General features: G+C 44.5%; 1 protein-coding gene and 1 long non-coding RNA gene across 2 annotated transcripts in view; both read left to right on the top strand.

Annotated features, from left to right (window-relative positions):
• The first annotated feature begins 1,037 nt into the window (after positions 1-1,037).
• Positions 1,038-2,497, top strand: LOC106549523 (uncharacterized). The gene is made up of 3 exons (XR_015695842.1): positions 1,038-1,301; positions 1,575-1,695; positions 2,424-2,497. It is a non-coding gene; the product is annotated as an uncharacterized LOC106549523 (long non-coding RNA).
• A 4,048-nt stretch (positions 2,498-6,545) lies between these two features.
• The window catches only part of LOC148047139 (uncharacterized), a 30,450-nt gene continuing 16,812 nt past the window's right edge, over positions 6,546-20,183 (top strand). The window contains exons 1-5 of the mRNA XM_087708341.1: positions 6,546-6,630; positions 8,648-8,730; positions 9,900-9,916; positions 11,677-11,786; positions 17,789-19,897. Coding sequence (XP_087564467.1) covers positions 6,546-6,630; positions 8,648-8,730; positions 9,900-9,916; positions 11,677-11,786; positions 17,789-19,897 — 2,404 coding nt within the window. The remainder of the gene's footprint in view (positions 6,631-8,647; positions 8,731-9,899; positions 9,917-11,676; positions 11,787-17,788; positions 19,898-20,183) is intronic.

Consider the following 20,183-nt stretch of genomic DNA (forward strand, 5'->3'; position numbering starts at 1 on the left):
CTTGGCTTGTGGGAAGATGGCAAGAAGTGATCATGTGACCCCTGGACACTACAATGGTCATAAATGTGATTCAATTCCCAGGTGTCTGAATTTGGATCATGTGACCATGGGGATGTTGCAACAGTCGTAAGTGTGAAAAGAGGTTGTAAGTTACCTTTTTTAGTGCCGTTGAAACTTCAAACGGTCACTAAATGAATGGTAGTAGGATGAGGACTATATGTACTGTGCAACTTCATCTACTTTTAAATGGAGGGATTACATCTTTCTGAGCTCAGGCCTTTTCAATGGTTAAATATGAAATATTTCCTGAGAGATTTTCTTCCTCTTCAGAATGGAATGGTTGATGGGATTCTCTTATGGAGCATTAAGGGGTCTTTTGACTCTGCATTTAGTGGGGATAATATCAAAAGAAAGCAGTTTTTGTTGTTTTCCCCACTTATCTTTATTCTTCTCTTTTGAGGGAAGACATTTTGGACTGAATGATGGTTGCCTAATACATCTCAAAGTCCTATTGCTCTCAGACACATCCTTTCAACACTTCAAACACAGGTTGTCCTCGACTTTCAACCACAGTTCAGCCCAAAATTGGCTTCCCCATTGACTTTGCTTGTCCAAAGTGTCACATGAACCTGGGACATAGCAACTGTCATAAATATGAATCAGTTGACAAGTGACTGAATTTTGATCACATGACCATGGGGATGCTGCATTGGTGTTTATTATGAAAAATGGACAGGTCACTTTTTTCAGTGTCTTTGTAGCTTCGGCCACTAATCAAATGGTTGTAAGTCGAGGACTACTTGTAATGCAGCCATTGATTATTTGTTATTATGGTACAATCATGAATGTTAATAATTTAAGGGAATAGCATAGTTGACGACTATGCTAAGTGGATGAGAGAGGCTCCTTTTCCTGCCAACTCTGCACATCTCTTTCCCTTCTCCCATCCCTGAGCTTGTTCCCTCCCTCTCTCTCGTTTCTCTGAGTGCCTGGAGCGAAGCAGTTCCAGACTCGCTGCCCAGTTCACCATCCCACGCTGGACCGATTCCCCCGTGGCAGAAGGTAGGGCGCAGGCAGGTGGACCCCTGAGTGGGCGGCGCCTTTAGAGAACGGGAGGAGCTGCACGGGGACGGTAGAAGCTATAAGCGCTTCCAGCAAAGGCCTGGCTGGGGTCGTTCCGGGGAGGGAGGCCGGGTCCACAAGCGTGGCCGCCGGCGATCACGGATCTTTTCCTGCGCGCATCTCTTGGGAAGCGGAGTCCGGGCGAGGAAGAGAGCCCCACGTTTCCCATTGAGAGCAAGGTAAAAAGCTCCTCCTTCCTTCCTTCCTTCCTTCCTTCCTTCCTTCCTTCCTTCCTTCCTTCCTTCCTTCCTTCCTTCCTTCCTTCCTTCCCTCCCTCCCTCCCTCCCTCCCTCCCTCCCTCCCTCCCTTCCTTCCTTCCTTCCTTCCTTCCTGGGAAATGCTCGGATAGGAGACCCTTCAATGCAGCCCATTGGGGTGCTGCTACGATCGCTCCTGCAGTCCCCATTTTATCCTTCGGGAGATGATGATTTTTCCCGTCACTTCCTTTTCAGATCCAGGAGGCTTGGAGTTCAATGGCTGCGAAACCGGCGGGCAGAAAAGTGGGCGATCCCTCCCAGGTGCTGTTGTTTCGGGGAGTTGCTCTGGACGAGCCTCCTCCGGAGAGAGCATCGGGTAAAGGATCCTTCTGATGCCCTTTAATCTTTTTGCCTCGTTTCTTTCGAACCTGGATTCGTTTTCATTGTTCAATTTAACTGCGTTTTTAAAGTCTTGTGTGCATTTAAAAAGGTATCACTTTTCCTTTGGACAACTTTATGATGTGGGCTTCAACTCCCCAAATTCCCCATATGTGTTTAAGTCTACATATCTTACAGCTGCCAAGGTTGATAAACATTGACGTCGTCCAGGGTGGGGAACTAAGGCCCTTTTATGACAGGTGGACTTCAACTCCCATAATTCCACTTGGCTGAGGGATTCTGGGAATTGAAGTCCACCCCCATAAAAGGCCCATAGTTCCCGACTTCTGCTGTTGGCTATTCCAAAAGGCAAATCCCAGCTGTGAAAAAAGGTTTTGTAGTCTTTCTTCCTTGATTATCTGATAAGAAAAGGTGAATATCATAGAAACATAGAATAACAGAGTTGGTCCTTTGATGCATAAATTCATGGCAGAGAAAGCTGCCTCTGAATCCAATCCTTGGTCCTTCCTCACCTTTCCCTTTTCCCCCCACCCAGGGTGAGCTTCTATGTATTTGTTACTGTGACTGCAAAAGCCTCACGTAAAGGGGTTCTCTAGTTAGCCTAGAAATAGGCTAAAATCAGCTTCCTGCACTGTATGCTCAAGAAGATCCTCAGGATGTTTGATAGCAAATTATTCCCTTGCTGGTTTTTTCCCCCACTCCTAGACATTCCCATGGCCTTGTCTTCATCTCCAGGAACCTCAGTTCTTTGTAGTGGAGGATTAACAGTGGTTGAACATCCAATACAGGTAGGAGGATTCTCCCCTCCCCTCCCCAGATATGCCAATCTCCCAATAACACAATAACACAATTAGAGGGTATCTTGGAGATCTTCCAGTCCATCCCTTTGTTTCAAGCAGGAGACCCTATACCTTTTCAAACAAGTGGGTGTCCAGGCTCTTCTTAAAACCTCCTGTCCATAACGTCTAAAAGCCAACTGTTCCCTTAGTTAAATTGTTCTCAATGTCAGGAAGTTTCTTCTTAATACCAGGTTGCCTTTCTCCTTGATTAATTTCCATCCATTGTTTCTTGTCCTGCCTTTTGGAGCTTTGGAAAATAAGTTGATCCCCTCTTGTTTGTGGCTGTGGCAGCCCCAGAAATACTGGATCATGGCTGTCATGTCTCCCCTAGTCCTTCTTTTCTCTAGGCTAGCTATATTCAGTTCCTGCAACCATTTTTCCTATGATTTAGTCTCAAAGCCTTTAATCCACAGTTGCTCTTTGCATTTTTTCCACATCCTTTTTTGTAATGTGGTGAGCAAAACTAAACTCTGTATTCTAGGTTTAGTCTTTACTCAGGGTTTTTTTTAAAGCAGTGCAGATGAAAGCCAGCCCAAAGTAAAATGTAAAGTCCAAGCTTGACTTTTTTTAAATCAAATTTTTATTTTTTTATATTCTTTTACATATCAATGCGTGAATGGTGTGGTAATTGGATAACATACATTTCAGTACACATAAACATAGTATTATTATTCCTAAACAGTACATTTATTCCATTATTTCATATTTATACATGGCTTTTATTACCTTTCATTTCTGAACCATTTTTCTGTCCTTTTGTATATTTTAACATATTAATATATAATTATTCACCACTATTTTCTATCCCTGTTTTAACTCCCCCCCTTTCATATCATTATAATATTCAAAAATCTGTTTTCCACCTATTTTATTGTTCATATTTCCTTAGTTAAGTCAAAGTTCCATCCTTCATTCTTCCATTATTCAATATCTCCTTCTATAGTTTTGGTATCAATCACAATCATTTATACATTTAGGGTATTTCTATTCACATTGGTTGGATTATTATTTTAGCAGTGTGATAGATATCAGGATAATATTTTTATATAAATGGATATGAAGAATTGGAAAAATAGATTTTGAATGACCACTATTAAATATGTATAAAAATATGAACAAGAGTGGAAGGTTAAAATTTAACAATGGGCGATTAGGGAAATATATATAAATATATATATTAACCTAAACATGTGTGTTAATAGTAGAATTATGTGGATTGAAGAACTGCAAAGTCCAAGCTTGGCTTTTGTAGAGAGCACAGCAGCTGTCCAGATAAAGTTGCAGACACTGAGATAGACTGGTAAACTTTTATATAAATATAAATATATTTCACCTACCAATTTAGAGCAGTCTTTGTCATCATCCAGAGAAGGAAGAACAGAAGATAGTCAGGAACATCATGAGGTAAATCTAACACATCCTACAGAACACACAGAAGGGGAAAAGGAGGGAAAAAAGGGAAACGCCCCCTTTATATTTACAGCAACCAATCATAGCGTAGATTGCCTCCTGTGTGAGTCAGTTCTCTCTAACTAATCAATTGCAATTGTATTGGGGCCTATTGTAAACTTTATTGTTCCAGCTACTAAATGCAATATCCTAACAGGCTCCTTTGCCCAACTTGGAAACTCTGCAGTTTGTTCATTAAGAAGACTCACATGTGATTCATTCACTGAAGTGTTCATTGTTAGGGATGTTCAGGGAATACGTTGTGTTTTTTCCCTCTCCCTGTGTCAGAATTTAGTATCATTTGAGGATGTAGCTGTGTTTTTCTCCGTGTAGGAGTGGGCCCTGCTGGATTCTGAGCAAAAAGCCTTATACCAAGATGTCATGCTGGAAAACAAGAGGAACATGGCCTCCTTAGGTGAGGGATTCTGTTAAGATACTCTAGTGCAATTTTTTTATTATTTAAATTAATGAATGTGAAGTTCTCCAGCATTATTATTTGTTTTTTGCTGCTGTATTCTTCTCTAAACTGCTGATTTTCTAATTTGCAAGCTCTTTATCTGAGGTTTTCATCCTTTTCTATGAAGCCTGGCTTTTCTTCACAAATGGACAGTATGGGGAGCGTGGCCTTCACAATTCACTCTCTCCCATTTGTTGAGAATCAGATTCAATCTTGCACTGGAGTACTTCCTCCCCACATCATAACATTGATATTACCAAACAGCTGTGAGCCAGTCTCTCTCTGTATCTCTCTACAGGACAAGATACTGTACTTTTCCATCAACTCTTTCTTAGGCTAGAAGTGTCTTCCCAACAAAACTTCATTCCAGCTCAACATGGAGGTAAGAAACAAAGAGAATGTATCAATTTGGACTTGAAAATGAAAATAATGAAAGCCCATGAGGAGGGGAAGAAGGTAAAGACCATAGGAGAAGAAGAAGGCCTGGCCTGTTCCACTGTTTCCACAATCCTTAAGGATAAAGAAAAGATAAAAGCAATTAAATCACATATATTTCTTCCAACATGTGAATCACTGCAGTTCTTAACAGTAACATGGTTGTTAAAGAAATCTGGTGTAGTAAGATACCAGAAAGACATAACCAAAAAGCATATCCTAGAAGTTAATAAACATACGGGCAAGAGCCATAGTCAGGAGAAAACCATACATGTAGGAAAACCACTAGGAATAACAAAGACATAGAATCTAATCGAAGGCAAGACAAACATCATAACCATTTACATAAAGTTGACACCTACTCTCAAGCACCCGCACAGGAAACAACCTTCCTCCCCTTTGTGGCAGGATGAACCCCAAGGACAAGACACCTAGGAAACAGAATCAGAAGACAAGAATCAGAGACAATCAGAATCAGAAACAGAATCAGAGCAATCATCCAGAATAAATAAATCTTTGTAAATCAGAAACTTACACAAAAGCCTCAAAAGAAAAAAAGGGAAAACCAATGCATGTACTGTGTGCTGCAGACTCTGAGCTGCGTCTGGTCCTTCCCGTTTTTCTTTCCTCAATAAAACTCATAACTTCCAGGCAGCTGTCTTCACAAAACTTTCTTTTAGCGTCGGTGGTGACTCCCAGCTGGAATGGACCGGGACATTTCTTCCAACACTGGCTTCCCCATTGACTTTGCTTGTCCAAAGCTTCACTTGACCCTGAGACACGGCAACCGTCGTAATTATGAATCAGTGGCCAAGCAGCTGAATTTGGATCACATGACCATGGGGATTCTGCAACGGTCTGTGGGAAGTTATCATCCAGCCCTCTCCCAGAAAAAATGAAATATCCTAGGAAATATTGAAAAGGCAGAATTTGTCTGAAATGGTACAGGGTTTTCAACCTGAGCAGGGGGTTGGACTAGAAGACCTCCAAGGTCCCTCCCAGCTCTGCTATTCTGTAGTTCCCTTCTAACGGTTGCTCCGCATCCCCTTCCCTTCTCCCGTCCCTGGGCTTCGTCCCCTCCCTCGCTCCCGTTTCACTGACTGCCTCGGGAGAAGCAGCCCTGGCAGGGAGCCCAGCAGACCGTCCCACGCGGGACAGATCTCTCTCCTCCCCCCCCCGTGGCAGAAGGCAGGGGGCAGGCAAGGGAAGTCCCGAGTGGGCACTGCCCTCGGCCTTTTGGAGAATGGGAGGAGCTGCACGCGGAGAAGAGGAACCGTAAGCGTTTCCTGCTTGGGCTCTGCAACGTCCTGGCTGGGGTCGAGAAGGGGAATCCACGTGCGTGGCCGGGAAGGAAGGCAGCGTGGCCGGCGGGGCTGCGAGGAAAGCAGATCGCGGATCTTTTTCTGCGCGCATCTCTTGGGAAGCGAAGTCCAAGCGAGGAACAGAGCCGCCTCTTTCCTTTTGAGCGCCAGGTAAGAAGCTCCCTCCCTCCCTTCTTCCCTTCTTCCCACCTGGGGAAATGCTTGGACTGGTGAGCCTTCAATGCAGCTTCTTGGGGCGTTTCTAAGATCGCTCCTGCAGTCCCCCACCCGTAACTTCCTTTTTTTCTCTCTGGTGCTGCTTCAGACCCAGAAGGCTTGGGGTTTAATGGATGCTACCCTGGCTGGAGGGAAAGGGGGCGAGTTGTTTCGGGGAGTTGCTCTGGAGGAGCCACCTCCGGAGGGAGCATCAGGTAAAGGCTCCTCCTGATGCCCTTTAATCCTCAGGATTGACTCTGCCGGAGTTAATTTCATTCCTGAATTCCTTTTCATTGTTTAACTTAACTGGGTTTTTTAAAGTCTTGTGTGCATTTCAACAGGTATCACCCTTTTCCTATAGACCAGCATGTCTCAACCTTAAGTTATGTGGACTTCAACTCCCAGAATTCTCCAGCCAGTCTAAGATAGCTGGCTGGGGAATTCTGGAAGTCCACGTATTTTAAAGCTGCTTATGGTTGAGAAACATTGCTGTAGTAGGCTATTCCAAAGGGCAAATCCCACCTGCAAAACTTGTTTTTGTTTCTCTTCTGAGTATCTGATGAGGAGGGTGAACATTATGTGGGTCAGGATTCTGATGATCAAGAGTGCAGAGAAGAGCCACAAAAGATGATTAAGGGAGAAGAGGCTAAAACATATAAAGAATGGTTGTTGGAATTGGGTGTGTCTAGTGTCAGAAAATATCTGATAAGGAGCATAGCTGCACTAGTAAGAAATTGAACAGACAACATACCATAAGGCATCTCACTTAGGGTCCTGTATTAAGGATAATAATTTATTAAGGATCCTATGTGCTTTATTAAATTTCAAATTATATCAAACAGCAAGTACTTACAGAAAAATCACATTGTAATGAGGGTCAATCAGTCAATCAGTCAAAAGGGACAGTTTGAGGCTGGTTGGCCCCGACTCACTGTCCAACATTCCACTATATACAACAAAGCACAAGACTCAAAATTCTGCCATGTTTGTCACAGCAACTGTGGCAGTTTTCTCTTTCTTTAACCACAATGTCACAACATTGTTGTTTTTACATACATTACAACGGATAGTTCCTCTTTTTCCTCGATCTCAGCTGGACTCACCCTGCAAACTCACCTACCAACAGCATTGAGACATACTATTTCAACATACTTGCAAGTTACAACTTTTTAATAGACACAATAGTATTGAATACCATGATTTTAAAGAGATCATACAGATTAACATTGAATACAATAAACCTTGCCAAAGAAATATCAGGTCCATAGGCATCTATCAAGAAGCAAAGGCCTACATTATGATTAGTTTCCCCACACACTATTTGAATGAAAAGAAGGACTAGGGATGACAGGATAGTAATATTCCATTAGTTGAGGGGTTGCCACAAGGAAGAGAAAGTCAACCTATTCTCCAAAGCCCCTGAAGGCAGGATAAAAAGCAATGGATGGAAACTAATCAAGGAGAAAAGCTACCTAGAACTGAGGAGAAATTTCCTGACTGTGAGAACAACGAATCCCAGTGAGAGATTTTAAAAGATCCAAAATTTATGCTCACTAATTTGACAGACAACTCTGTCTGTCAAACAAAGGATTATTGAATTGCGTTTGCAAAGGCAGGCCTCCAAGTCCCTTGCCAAGTTGGATTAACACTGCAGGTGTCATAAATATGAGCCAGTTGTTGCCAAGTGTCTGAACGCTGATCATGTGACCACAGGGATGCTGCAATGGTCATAAGTGTGAAAAACGTCCTTTTTTTAGTGTCATTGAATGTTTTGGCCCAATCCAACATTGAGTTAATTTTACCCAATGCAATGAGCCAATGAATCATGTCGAATTAAGGGAAGTGGGGTTCACTTCCTCTTTGTTGGTGCCAGGCCAGATCTAGTATTCCTGATGAACAACTCAGCACAGCTCCCTGGGATATGGGATGGGATCGACTTGAGGCATCCAGAATCCACCTCTGTGGTGCTTTAATGCATACATTCATGGCTGAGATCATCTGCCTCTGAATCCAATCCCTGGTCCTTCCACACCTTTCAGTTTTCCTCTCACCCAATGTTAGCAGCTTCTATGTATTGTTGCTGTGGCTGCAAAGTACTGGTACTTAAATAAACTGATTCCCTGCTTAGCTTAAATATACCGTATGTAGAATTGCCCTTCTGCACTGTAGCTTCACCAATATGGTTATGGTGTTTGCTATTCCTTATTCCTTTGCTTTTATTTTCACTCATAGACACTATGATGGCTTTGTCTTCATGTCGTGGAACCCCAGTTCTTTGTAGCAGAGGATTAACAGCGGTTCATCTTCCAACTCAGGTAGGAAGAATCTCCCCTCCCTTAAAGTGCAAGTCTGATCTATTGAAGAAGCCCCCAATAACAGAAGGCAAGACAAGAAACAATGGATGGACATTAACCAAGGAGAGAAGCAACCTAGAATTTAGGGATTTTTTTTTGTAATAGTGAGAACAGTTAAGCAGTAGAATGGCTTGTCTTCAGAAGCTTTGGGTGCTCCATCACTGGAAGCTTTTAAGAAGAGACTGGACAACCACTTGTCTGGAATGGTATATAAGGTTTCCTGCTTGGGCTAGAAGACCTCCAAGGTCCCTTCCAACTCTGTCATTGTTATAGTATCGGGTTAAAAAGCACACACAGAGAGCTCAGTTAATTCAATGCACAGTTCTCCATACTTCTTATGGGATATTAATTGCGCAGACCTTCAGTAAAATGGGAAAAAGTAGCAAAAGATGAGCAAATTTAAAATGTACAATTGTGTGCAAAACCTTCTGATCCTCAATAGGTGGTGGTTGTAGCAAGAGTGGGATGACCACGTACAGTTAAATCTGACTCTCCCTCATTGGAATACAACCAGAAAATACAGTTGCATGCAGAATTCAAAAATTCAGAAACAGCTTTCTGAGGGTAACGTGGCAAATATTTAGTGTGACCTCCCTCCACTTTGCTCCTCTAAAACTAAATAGACTGGAACCCTGCATGCTGTCATTGGTACCACCTGTATGTGCCCTACTATTTCATGCAAAAATGGCTGTTGTTTATCTTTTATACCAGGTTTGTGCAAGGCACACTTGAGCACTCGACAGTGATTGGTACTTCACTCTGCTTATTCCTTCAGTGTGATTTGCATCATTTGAATGATTGGTCTGGGACTCCTAGATAGTCAAATAACCACAACTGAGTGCAAAATGCCTGTCGCTAAAAGCGAGATTTGTTAAACGGGTTTTGCTTCATTTTAAGAGTTCTCTTGCCGCAGTTATTAAATAAATCATCATAGTTGTTAAGTTAGTAATGCGGTTATTATGCAAAACTGGCTTCCCCCATTGCCTTTGCTTGTCAGAAGGTATCAAAAAGGGATTCCCATAGCCCCGGGACACTGCAACCGTCATAAATAAGATTCAGTGGCCAAGCGGTTGAATTTTGGTCTCGTGGGAGATGCTGCAACGGTCATAAGTGTGAAAAACAGCCACAAGGAACTTTTTTCAGTGCCGTTGTGGCATCAAACAGTTACGAAACTACTGCAAAATCCTTCGGAGGACTGCTTCCCTGAGGTGGTCTCATGGTGATGTGTTTTAAGACAGGGGATCGCAAGGATTATTTAGCTGCCATTGTGAAATAATTATCAACTCTGTGTGGTGGCTCAGGGACTCCTGAGTGTAGGATTCCTGTATTCTTTTTTTTGGGGGGGGGGCTTCTTCCTTGTCTCCTATGCTTGAGCTTGACATCTTGTACAGAGACATGTTGTATGAATGTAATTCATTGGCAGCTTCCCAATAAGACCAACGTTCCATATCATTCCAGTCAAAATGCCAAAGGACACAGAACTTGACAGACATAAAATCTTACTTTTGTATCAGTGGCACTCTCAAAGGGAAAGCAACAAACAAATATTGAATATTCAAGATGTGGTATTCAAGATTGAAAATTATGGAAAGTCATGAAAGCTTTGCTAAAACAATAAAATGAGTCAATCAATGAATCAATCTGAATAAAGCTGGAAGGGACCTTAGAGGTCTTCTAGTCCAACCCCCTGTTCAAGCAGGAGATCCTGTAGCATTTCAGACAATTGTCTGACCTCACTGCTAGGAAGTTTCTCCTTAATTCCATTTCTCCTTTTTTAGTTCTATCCATTGAATGCAAAAGAAGGGGACAACAAAAAATGAGGTGGAATACTACTATCGTGTCAACCCTAGTCCTTCTTTTCTCTAGACTGGCCCTACCCAATTCCAGTTCCATCCAGTTCCTGCAACCATTCTTCGTACGTTTCACTCTCCAGACCTTTAATCATCTCAGTTGTCCTTCTCTGCACTTTTTCCAAAATCTCCACATCTCTTTTGTAATGTGGTCAAAAACTGGATCCAGTATTCCAAGTGTGGCCTTACTAAGGTTTTATGAAGCGCTACTAACACAAGAACGCGAAAGTAAGATGTAAAGCCCAAGCTTTACTCTTGCCCAGAAATGAAATGTTGAACCCCACCTTCCTTGATTTAATACAATTCATTGGCTCATTGCAACTCAGTGTTGGATTGGGCCAACACATCCAAGCATCAGCCCATCAGTGGAAAGCAAAGGAATATGGGGTTGTGGAATTGGCCAAGCCAATAACACACTACCTGGATCAGTGATGGCTAACCTTTTCCCCATCAAGTGCCAAAAGCAGGGGGAGTGCAGGGGGGTTGTACGCAGGCGTGGCCATGCCCATATGCTATGTGCATGATCACCCTGCATGGATGTATGCATGACCCCTGTTCTTTCCCTTTCTTTGGGCGCACAATGCACCGCTTTTTTCGCCCTCCCCAGGCTCCAAAGGCTTTCTAGCAGCCTGGGGAGGGCGAAAACAGCCTCCCTCTCTGGAGATTTCAGAAGGCTTCCCTGAAGCCTCTGGAGGGCGAAAAATGGCCGAAAAAGAAGACCAAAGTCAGCTGGCCAGCTTGGGCACTGGAGCTGACAGGACAACGCCTCATGTGCCCTAACAAATGGCTCTGCGTACCACCTGTGGCACGCATGCCATTGGTTCGCCATCACAGACCTAGATGTATCTCTAGCCAGAGGCTCTTTCCTGTTTATGTTTTTGGAAAGGTTCTCCAGGGAAGATGCAAATTTGTCCAACTTGGAAATTCTGCAGGTGGAATATGTTCATCAAGAAGATGACTTGCAAGTAATTTATTGAAGTGTTCATTGTTAAGAACGCTCATGGAATATGTTTAATTTTTCCCCCTCTACCTGTGTCAGGATTTGGTATTGCTTGAGGAACGTAGCTGTGTTTTTCTCCGTGGAGGAGTGGGCCCTGCTGGATTCTGAGCAAAAAGCCCTGTACCAAGAGGTCATGCTGGAAAACGCAAGGAATATGGCCTCCTTAGGTAAGGGTTTCTGCTAAGATATTGAAATTTAATAGTTGGAACAGTGTTGTACAAGAGTCAGATCATTCAGTTGATTGGTTGGAGAGAGCTGTTTCCTGCATGAGACAATCGATGCTGGGATTGGTTAATATGAATATAAAGAGGGAGTGTCCTGGTTTCCCGCCCTTTTTCCACTGTGGGCTCTGAAATTTTACCTCATGATGATCTTGTGGTGTTTGTTTATCTCATCATGCTCTTGTTAGCCTGAATTTCTTGTTTACTGTAAATGTTTACTGCCAAAGATATTAATTTACATAAAAAGACAAGCTCGTCTCAGCATCTCTGGCCGTTTTGGACACCTGATGCGCAATTCCCAGACAGATTCTCTTTCCTCTGGACTGAAAGTGTGGGAGACATGAGCAACTGATCTGTTTTTCAGATAAATGCTATTTTTTCAATAGATAAGATAGTTACATCTAGGTTGTAACTACTAGCAGAATGGTCTGTCTGATCTGCCAGATCCTCTGCAGGTGAGATCTTCCAACATGTTCTTCGAGCCTGATTATCTTGTTTATTGTAAATATTGATGTAAAATACACACACACACACACACACAAACACACACACACACATATATATATATATATATATACACACATACACACGCGCACACACACACACACACACACATATATATGAGAGAGAGAGAGAGCTGTTTCCTGCATGAGGCAATCTATGCTGTGATTGGTTACTGTGAGTGTAAAAGGGGAGTTTCTGTCTTTACCACTTTTCTTTCCCTTTGCACTGTGTAAACTTACCTCATGGTGTTCCTATTAGCCTGATTATCTTCTTTACTATAAATATTGATGTAAAATATTTTAATTTTACTGTAAATATATATTTACAGTATATGTATATATATGTTTGTGTGTCTGTATGTTGTGTGTTTGTGTGTGTGTGTGTGTGTGTAAATGAATAGAATAGAATAAAATAGAATAGAATTATTTATTGGCCAAGTATGATTGCACACACACACACACACACACACACACACACACACACACACACACACACACACATTTATATATTTTGTGTCAGCATCTCTGACTGCATTTGGATACCTACTGCACAATTCTCTGAAAGAATCTCTTTCCCTGGACTGAAAGGGTAGTGGACGTGAACAGCCAATTTGTTTCTCAAATAAAATGCTAGTTTGTTCGATGTATGCAGTAGATGAGAGTATCCTGCTCTACATTTCTACTCATACTTACTCTGATAAAGTGGCCTTAAACCTCCACACTGTCTCCATGAAGTTTCCCATCTTAGCTAGTTTCTGATCCTGCCTGTCCCACTTTCTAGAGAGCTTTTTAGAAGTTTCCAATTTTCCAATTTAATAAAATTTGTATGCCGCCCACTCCCTAGGGACTCTGGGCGGCTTACAGACAGATAAAAAACATTACAAAATTAAAAAATAAGGTACATTATTAAAATTGCACATCATCCATTCATTGTAGGTGGGGCTGGACATTGATCAACAGCCCCAGGCCTGCCGGAACAGCCAGGTCTTGGTGGCTTTACGGAAGGCCGGGAGAGTGGTAAGGGTCCGGATCTCTACGGGTAGATCGTTCTACAGGGCCGGTGCAACTACAGAGAAGGCTCTCCCCTGGGGAGTCGCCAGCCAGCATTGTCCGGTCGATGGCACCCGGAGGAGGCCCAACCTGTGAGATCTAGTTGGTCGTTGGGAGGTATGTGGCAGGAGGCGGTCTCTCAGGTAGCCAGGTCCTAAACCATGTAGGGCTTTAAAAGTAACGACTAGCACCTTGAAGCACGTTCAGAGACCAATGCGGAGCCAGTGCAGCTCGCGGAGGATGGGTGTAACATGGGTGTATCTAGGTACACCCAATATCGCTCGCGCGGCTGCATTCTGGACCAACTGCAGTCTTCAAACACTCTTCAGGGGTAGCCTCATGTAGAGCGCGTTACAGTAATCCAGGCTTGAGGTGACGAGGGCGTGAGTGACCATTCGAAGTGCCTCCCGGTCCAGATAGGGCCGCAACTGGTGCACCAGGCGAACCTGGGCAAAAGCCCCCCTGGTCACAGCTGACAGATGGTGTTCTAACGTCAGCTGCAGGTCCAGGAGGACACCCAAATTGCGGGCCCTCTCTGAGGGTTGTATAATTTCACCCCCCAGGCTAAGACGTGGAATGTCTGGACTGTCCTTGGGAGGCAGCATCAATAGCCACTCGGTCTTGTCTGGGTTGAGTGCAAGCTTGTTCGCTCCCATCCAGACCCTGACAGCCTCCAGGCACTGGCACATCACTTCCACTGCTTCGCTGAGTTGGCACGGGGCGGACAGATACAATTGAGTATCGTCCACATATTGATGATATTTATCCCGTGCCAGCGTATGATCTCACCCAGCTGCTTCATGTAGATATTAAATAGGAGGGGGGACAGGACCGAACCCTGCGGCACCCCATATTTGAGGGGCTTAGGGGTCGATCTCTGTCCTCCAACCAACACCGACTGCGACCTATCCAAGAGGTAGGAGGAGAACCACCGTAAAACGGTGCCTCCCACTCCCACCTCCCGTAACCGCCGCAGAAGGATACCATAGTCGATGATATCGAAGGCCGCTGAGAGGTCAAGAAGCACTAGGATAGAGGAATGTCCTCTATCCCTGGCCTGCCAGAGATCATCGATCAGCGCGACCAAAGCAGTTTGAGTGGCGTAACCAGGCCTGAACCCCGACTGAAAGGGATCCAGATAGTTGCTTTCATTTGGTTAGTTTTTGGTCTATTATGATGACACTGAAGAGCCCCAAAGGGTCCAAAGTTTTATCAGAAGGATTTATACTCATTGCAATCATCTGGTCGGAATGAGTGCTTATGACAAGATGACTACAAGGAATATCAATTCTTCCATCCTCCATTGTTCAATCAGAACTGAACTCATCTTGGATGAGAAGGGAAACAACATTCCAGTTGTCTTAAGAAAAAGCGCCTTTGGTATAAAGATGAATGAACAGCTCAGAGTGAGAACCAGTTTTGTTCAAGGAAAAACCTCGTATTTCTCTCGGAGCAGTGGAGCTGTGATCTTGGTCTGAGGGGTAGTGAGATCTTACCCCTGTCATGGTCGGACCACTACCTACTGAGGCTTGACTTTCGGAGACCAAACCCCCACTGTAGGGAGGAGGAACCGAGCAGGTGGTTCCGCCCCAGGCGACTTATGGACCCCTTGGGGTTCCAGACGGAGCTTGGGGTTATTCCTGATACTCTCGCCCGCAGTCCGGTGGAGACTCTGGTTGCTGCTTGGAATTCGGCAGCGACGGAGTCTCTTAACCAGATTGCGCCTCTACGGCCGCTCCGAGGCAGTGGATCCAGGAGAGCCCCTTGGTTTACTGAGGAACTCCGGGAGATGAAGCGCCGAAAGAGACGCCTAGAGCACCAATGGAGATCCAGTAAATCCGAATCGAACCGAGCACTTTTAACATCTTGCATCAGAGAGTACATCCGGGCAATCAGGACGTCAAAAAGAACTCACATTGCCTCTCTGATTGCTTCCGCTGAGTCGCACCCAGCCGCCCTGTTCAGGATAACCCGTTCCCTCCTAAATAGGCAGGGCTGAGGATTACGTCCAATTCCTCGCGGATAAAGTTGCTCGGTTTCGGGCGGACCTGGACTCCAATTCTGCAGAACCAGCCGAGGCACTAAGGGATAATCTGGTAGGTCATCGCTGGGTTGATTTTCAGGCTGTTACCCCTGAGGACGTGGACAAGGCCATGAGAACTGTAGGTGCCCCCACATGCGTGCTGGACCCGTGCCCCTCCTGGCTGGTTGTTAACAGCAGGGAGGTGACACGGGGCTGGATCCAGGCGGTTGTTGCCGCCTCCTTACGGGAGGGGGTCTTTCCCCCCGCTTTAAAGGCGGCGGTTGTGAGACCCCTCCTGAAGAAACCATCTTTGGATCCAGCCGTTCTAAACAACTATCGTCCAGTCTCCAACCTCCCTTTGTGGGGAAGGTTGTTGAGAAGGTGGTGGCCTTTCAGCTCCAGCGGTCCTTGGAGGAAGCTAGTTATCTTGATCCATTCCAGTCAGGCTTCAGGCCTGGCTGCAGCACAGAAACCGCTTTGGTCGCATTGACCGATGATCTCTGGAGAGCCAGGGATGGAGGCCACACCTCCATCCTGGTACTCCTTGACCTCTCTGCGGCTTTCGATACCATCGACCATGGTATCCTTCTGCAACGACTGCGGGAGGTGGGGGTGGGAGGCACTGTTTTACGGTGGTTCTCCTCTTACCTCTCGGACAGGTCGCAGTCGGTATTAGTCGGAGGGCAGAGATTGACCCCCAGGCCCCTAACATATGGGGTGCCACAGGGTTCAGTCCTGTCCCCCCTTCTTTTTAATATCTACATGAAACCGCTGGGCGAGATCATTCGACGGCACGGGATAAAATACCACCAGTATGCGGATGATACACAGTTGTATCTGTCCGCCCCATGCCAACTCAATGAAGGGATGGACGTGATGAGCCAGGGTCTTGAAGCTGTTAGAGACTGGATGGGGGTTAACAAGCTTGTACTCAATCCAGATAAAACCAAGTGGCTGTTGTGCTTCCCTCCCACTAATTGGCCAAGTGTTCCATCTCTCAGGCTGGGGGGTCAAATACTACGCCCCTCAGATAGGGTCCGCAACTTGGGAGTCCTCCTGGATCCACAGCTGACCTTTGAACACCATTTGTCAGCTGTGACCAGGGGGGCATTTGCCCAGGTTCGCCTGGTGCACCAGTTGCGTCCCTACCTGAACCGGGAGGCTCTCACAACAGTCACTCGTGCCCTTGTGACCTCTAGCCTGGAATACTGCAATGTGCTCTACATGGGGCTGCCCTTGAAGAGTATTCGGCGACTTCAGCTGGTCCAGAATGCAGCCGCGCAAGCGATCGTGGGTGCACCTCGTTTCACCCACGTAACACCTATCCTCCGCGAGCTGTACTGGCTGCCTGTTGATCTCCTGGTGCGCTTCAAGGTGCTAGTTGTCACCTACAAAGCCCTTCATGGTATTGGATCTGGGTACTTGAGAGACTGCCTACTGCCAATTACCTCCACTAGGCCAATAAGATCCCATAGATTAGGCCTCCGAATTCCATCAGCCGGCCAATGTCGGCTGGCAACTACCCGGAGGAGAGCCTTCTCGGTGGCTGCTCCGACCCTCTGGAACGATCTCCCCGTGGAGATTCGTACCCTCACCACCCTCCAGACCTTCCGCGTAGCCCTTAAGTCCTGGCTGTCCCGACAGGCCTGGGGCTAAAGATTTCAACCCCACTCGAATAGTATGACTTGTGCTTTTTTAATGATGTATTGTTTTCATGTTTGTAACTTGTTTGTCCTCCCTCCCCCTGAATTGTGAGCCGCCCTGAGTCCCCTCAGGGAAAAGGGCAGCATACAAATAAAGTATCTAATCCAGTGTTTTTCAACCTTTTTTGTGCAAAGGCACACTTTTTTCATGAAAAAAATCACGCGGCACACCACCATTAGAAAATGTTAAAAAAATTTAACTCTGTGCCTATATTGACTATATATAAAGTAATTCTCCCACGGCACACCTTACACTATGTCACGGCACACTAGTGTGCCGCGGCACAGTGGTTGAAAAACACTGATCTAATCTAATCTAATCTCTTAATGGAGAAGGGATTGAAATTCAGTTCCAGGTCCAAATCCCTCAACATTTCTACTTTCTCAAATTGAAATTAAACCAATTGGTTCTCCATCCTCAACAGTAGAGCTGAGGACCTCCCCCTCTCCTCCAATTTTAAATGATCTCAACCAAAATGTTCAGGTTTTCATTCTGTAACATTGAGGACAAGAAAGCTGCAAAGGTCAAATCTTATATCAAGTTAATACCAAGCATAGCACAATATTTTGAACAAATGGGAGTTTGGAGCAAGTTTGATATACAGCAATGATGTTTGATCTCTTTTGCATCTAAGTTTGTGTTAACCTTTTTTTTTTTCCTGTTGCAAGCAGGTGATGGATGGAAGATGGAGGATTCTGACAAAGAGGCAGCAGCACCTTTGCCAAAAGAGAAAAGGGAAGTTGCAGAAAAAATGTATGGAAAGCAAAGTTCTGAGGAAAACCTGTTAACGATTGAGCTGGATAATTGCTCTGGTTTACCTTGTGCAGATACCAATGTCTTATTGGACACAGATGATTGCCAAGAAAAAGAAGTGTGTTCAAGGTGTGGGAAAACACTTCAAGATGAATCTGGATTATGTGACTGTTGTGAAAGCCTTTCTGGAGAGAAACAAGATGAAAGCAGGCAACACTCGGGAAGGACCCTTCCTCCTCCTTTACATGAAAGAATACAAGAAGGAAGAGAAGTTTACAAATGTACGGAGTGTGAAGAAAGCTTTAGTACAAGCCGCTCTCTTGCATTGCATAAAAAGATTCACAAAGCAGAGGATCCACACAAATGTCTGGATTGTGGAAGGACTTTCAGGCAGAAAAATCATCTCAGTTCACATAAGAGGGTCCATAAAGAGAGGAAGCAGCATCAATGGATTAATAGGGGAAAGTCCTTCGAAAGCAGCACCTCCCTTACTTCCCATCAAAGCCTCCAAAGAGAGGAGAAGTTGCATCAATTCAGGGAGGGGAGAATGAGGTTTACTCAGAGCAAGGAACCGAATTCCCAGAAAAAAAGCCCCACTGGGAATAAGTCATGTAAATGCCTGGAATGTGGGAAGAGCTTCCGCTCTGCAAGTGACCTCACTTGCCATAATAGGATCCATACAGGGGAAAAGCCATATCGTTGCACTGTGTGCGGAAAGAGCTTCACCCAAAAAGGAAACTTCAATTTACATAAGAGGATCCACACTGGAGAGAAGCCTTATAAATGCACAGAGTGTGGAAAATGCTTCAGGACCCCCAATGCCTTTACTCACCATAAGAGGATTCACACAGGGGAGAAACCATATGAATGCTTGGAGTGTGGGAAAAGTTTCAATAGACTTGATACGCTAAATAAACATAACAAGATGCATAAAGGGGAGAAACCTTATAAATGCCTGCACTGTAGAAAAAGTTTCAGTCAAAAAGCTCATCTTAAATCACATGAGAGGCTCCACACAGGAGAAAAACCATTTCAATGCACAGAGTGTGGAAAGAGCTTCCGTTTCTCATCAAACCTTAATTCTCATTACAGAATCCACACAGGGGAGAAGCCATTTCAATGCCTGCAGTGTGGAAAGTGCTTTACCAATCCTAGCAGCCTTTATGCCCACAAACGGATCCACACAGGGGAGAAACCATACAAATGCCTGGAGTGTGGTAAGAGCTTCCGTAAATCCAGCCACTTAAGTTTCCATAGAAGAATCCACAGTGGAGAGAAGCCATATCAATGTACCGAGTGTGGGAAGTGCTTTGCTAATCAAAAGAATCTTACTGACCATAAAAGGACACACATGGGTGAAAAGCCTTATAAGTGCAACGAATGTGGCAAATGTTTCACTGGTTTGGGTTCTCTCTCTCGCCACAAAAGGCTTCACACCGGGGATAAACCATATGAATGCCGTACATGTGGAAAGAGCTTCAATACAAAAAATGACTATATTCTACACAGCAGGACCCACACTGGGGAGAAACCATATCAGTGCCAGGAGTGTGGAAAACGCTTCATTGATTCTAGAGAACTGACAATCCATAAAAGGATTCACACAGGGGAGAAACCCTATAAGTGCACGGAGTGTGACATGAGTTTCAGAAGAAGTGGTTACCTTAGTATCCACAAGAGAATCCACACTGGGGAGAAACCATACACATGTCATGAGTGTGGGAGAAGCTTTAGACATAATAGTTCACTCAGGGGCCATAGAAAGCTTCACTCAGGGGAGAAACCCTATAAATGCCTGGAGTGTGGAAAATGTTATAGAGAGAGTGGTCAGCTTACCTCCCACAATAGGATCCACACAGGAGAGAAACCGTTTAAATGCATCGACTGTGGAAAGAGTTTCAGAGATGGCAGGAATCTTAAGCTCCATAAAACAATCCACACGGGGGAGAAGCCGTATCAGTGTGTGCAGTGTGGAAAGAAATTCAGAAGTTGGAGTGACCTTAATTGCCATAAGAGGACTCACAGCAGGAAAAAAATGATATGAATTGGTTCATGTTGATTCTCAAAATTTGATTCATGCCCATAGAAGTATCCCAGGAGAATCTGTAGAAATGAGTGGAGTATGGCAAGGTCTTCTGAAGCAGCAGAAACATCTTGATCCATTAAAAAGAATTATCTTGTAGAACTAGGTATTAAGTTTTGGATATTAGATCTTTGTAGTAGAGTAGAGTAGAATAAGATTGGAAATAATAAGAATAGAAATGGAATAGAATATAGAAATAGAAATGGGAATGGGAAGGGAATGGAATG

The sequence above is a fragment of the Thamnophis sirtalis genome, unplaced genomic scaffold (genome assembly GCF_051295495.1).
Source record: "Thamnophis sirtalis isolate CommonGarterSnake01/CBP01778 unplaced genomic scaffold, rThaSir2_p1.2 scaffold_3, whole genome shotgun sequence".
In the NCBI taxonomy this organism is placed as follows: domain Eukaryota; kingdom Metazoa; phylum Chordata; class Lepidosauria; order Squamata; family Natricidae; genus Thamnophis; species Thamnophis sirtalis.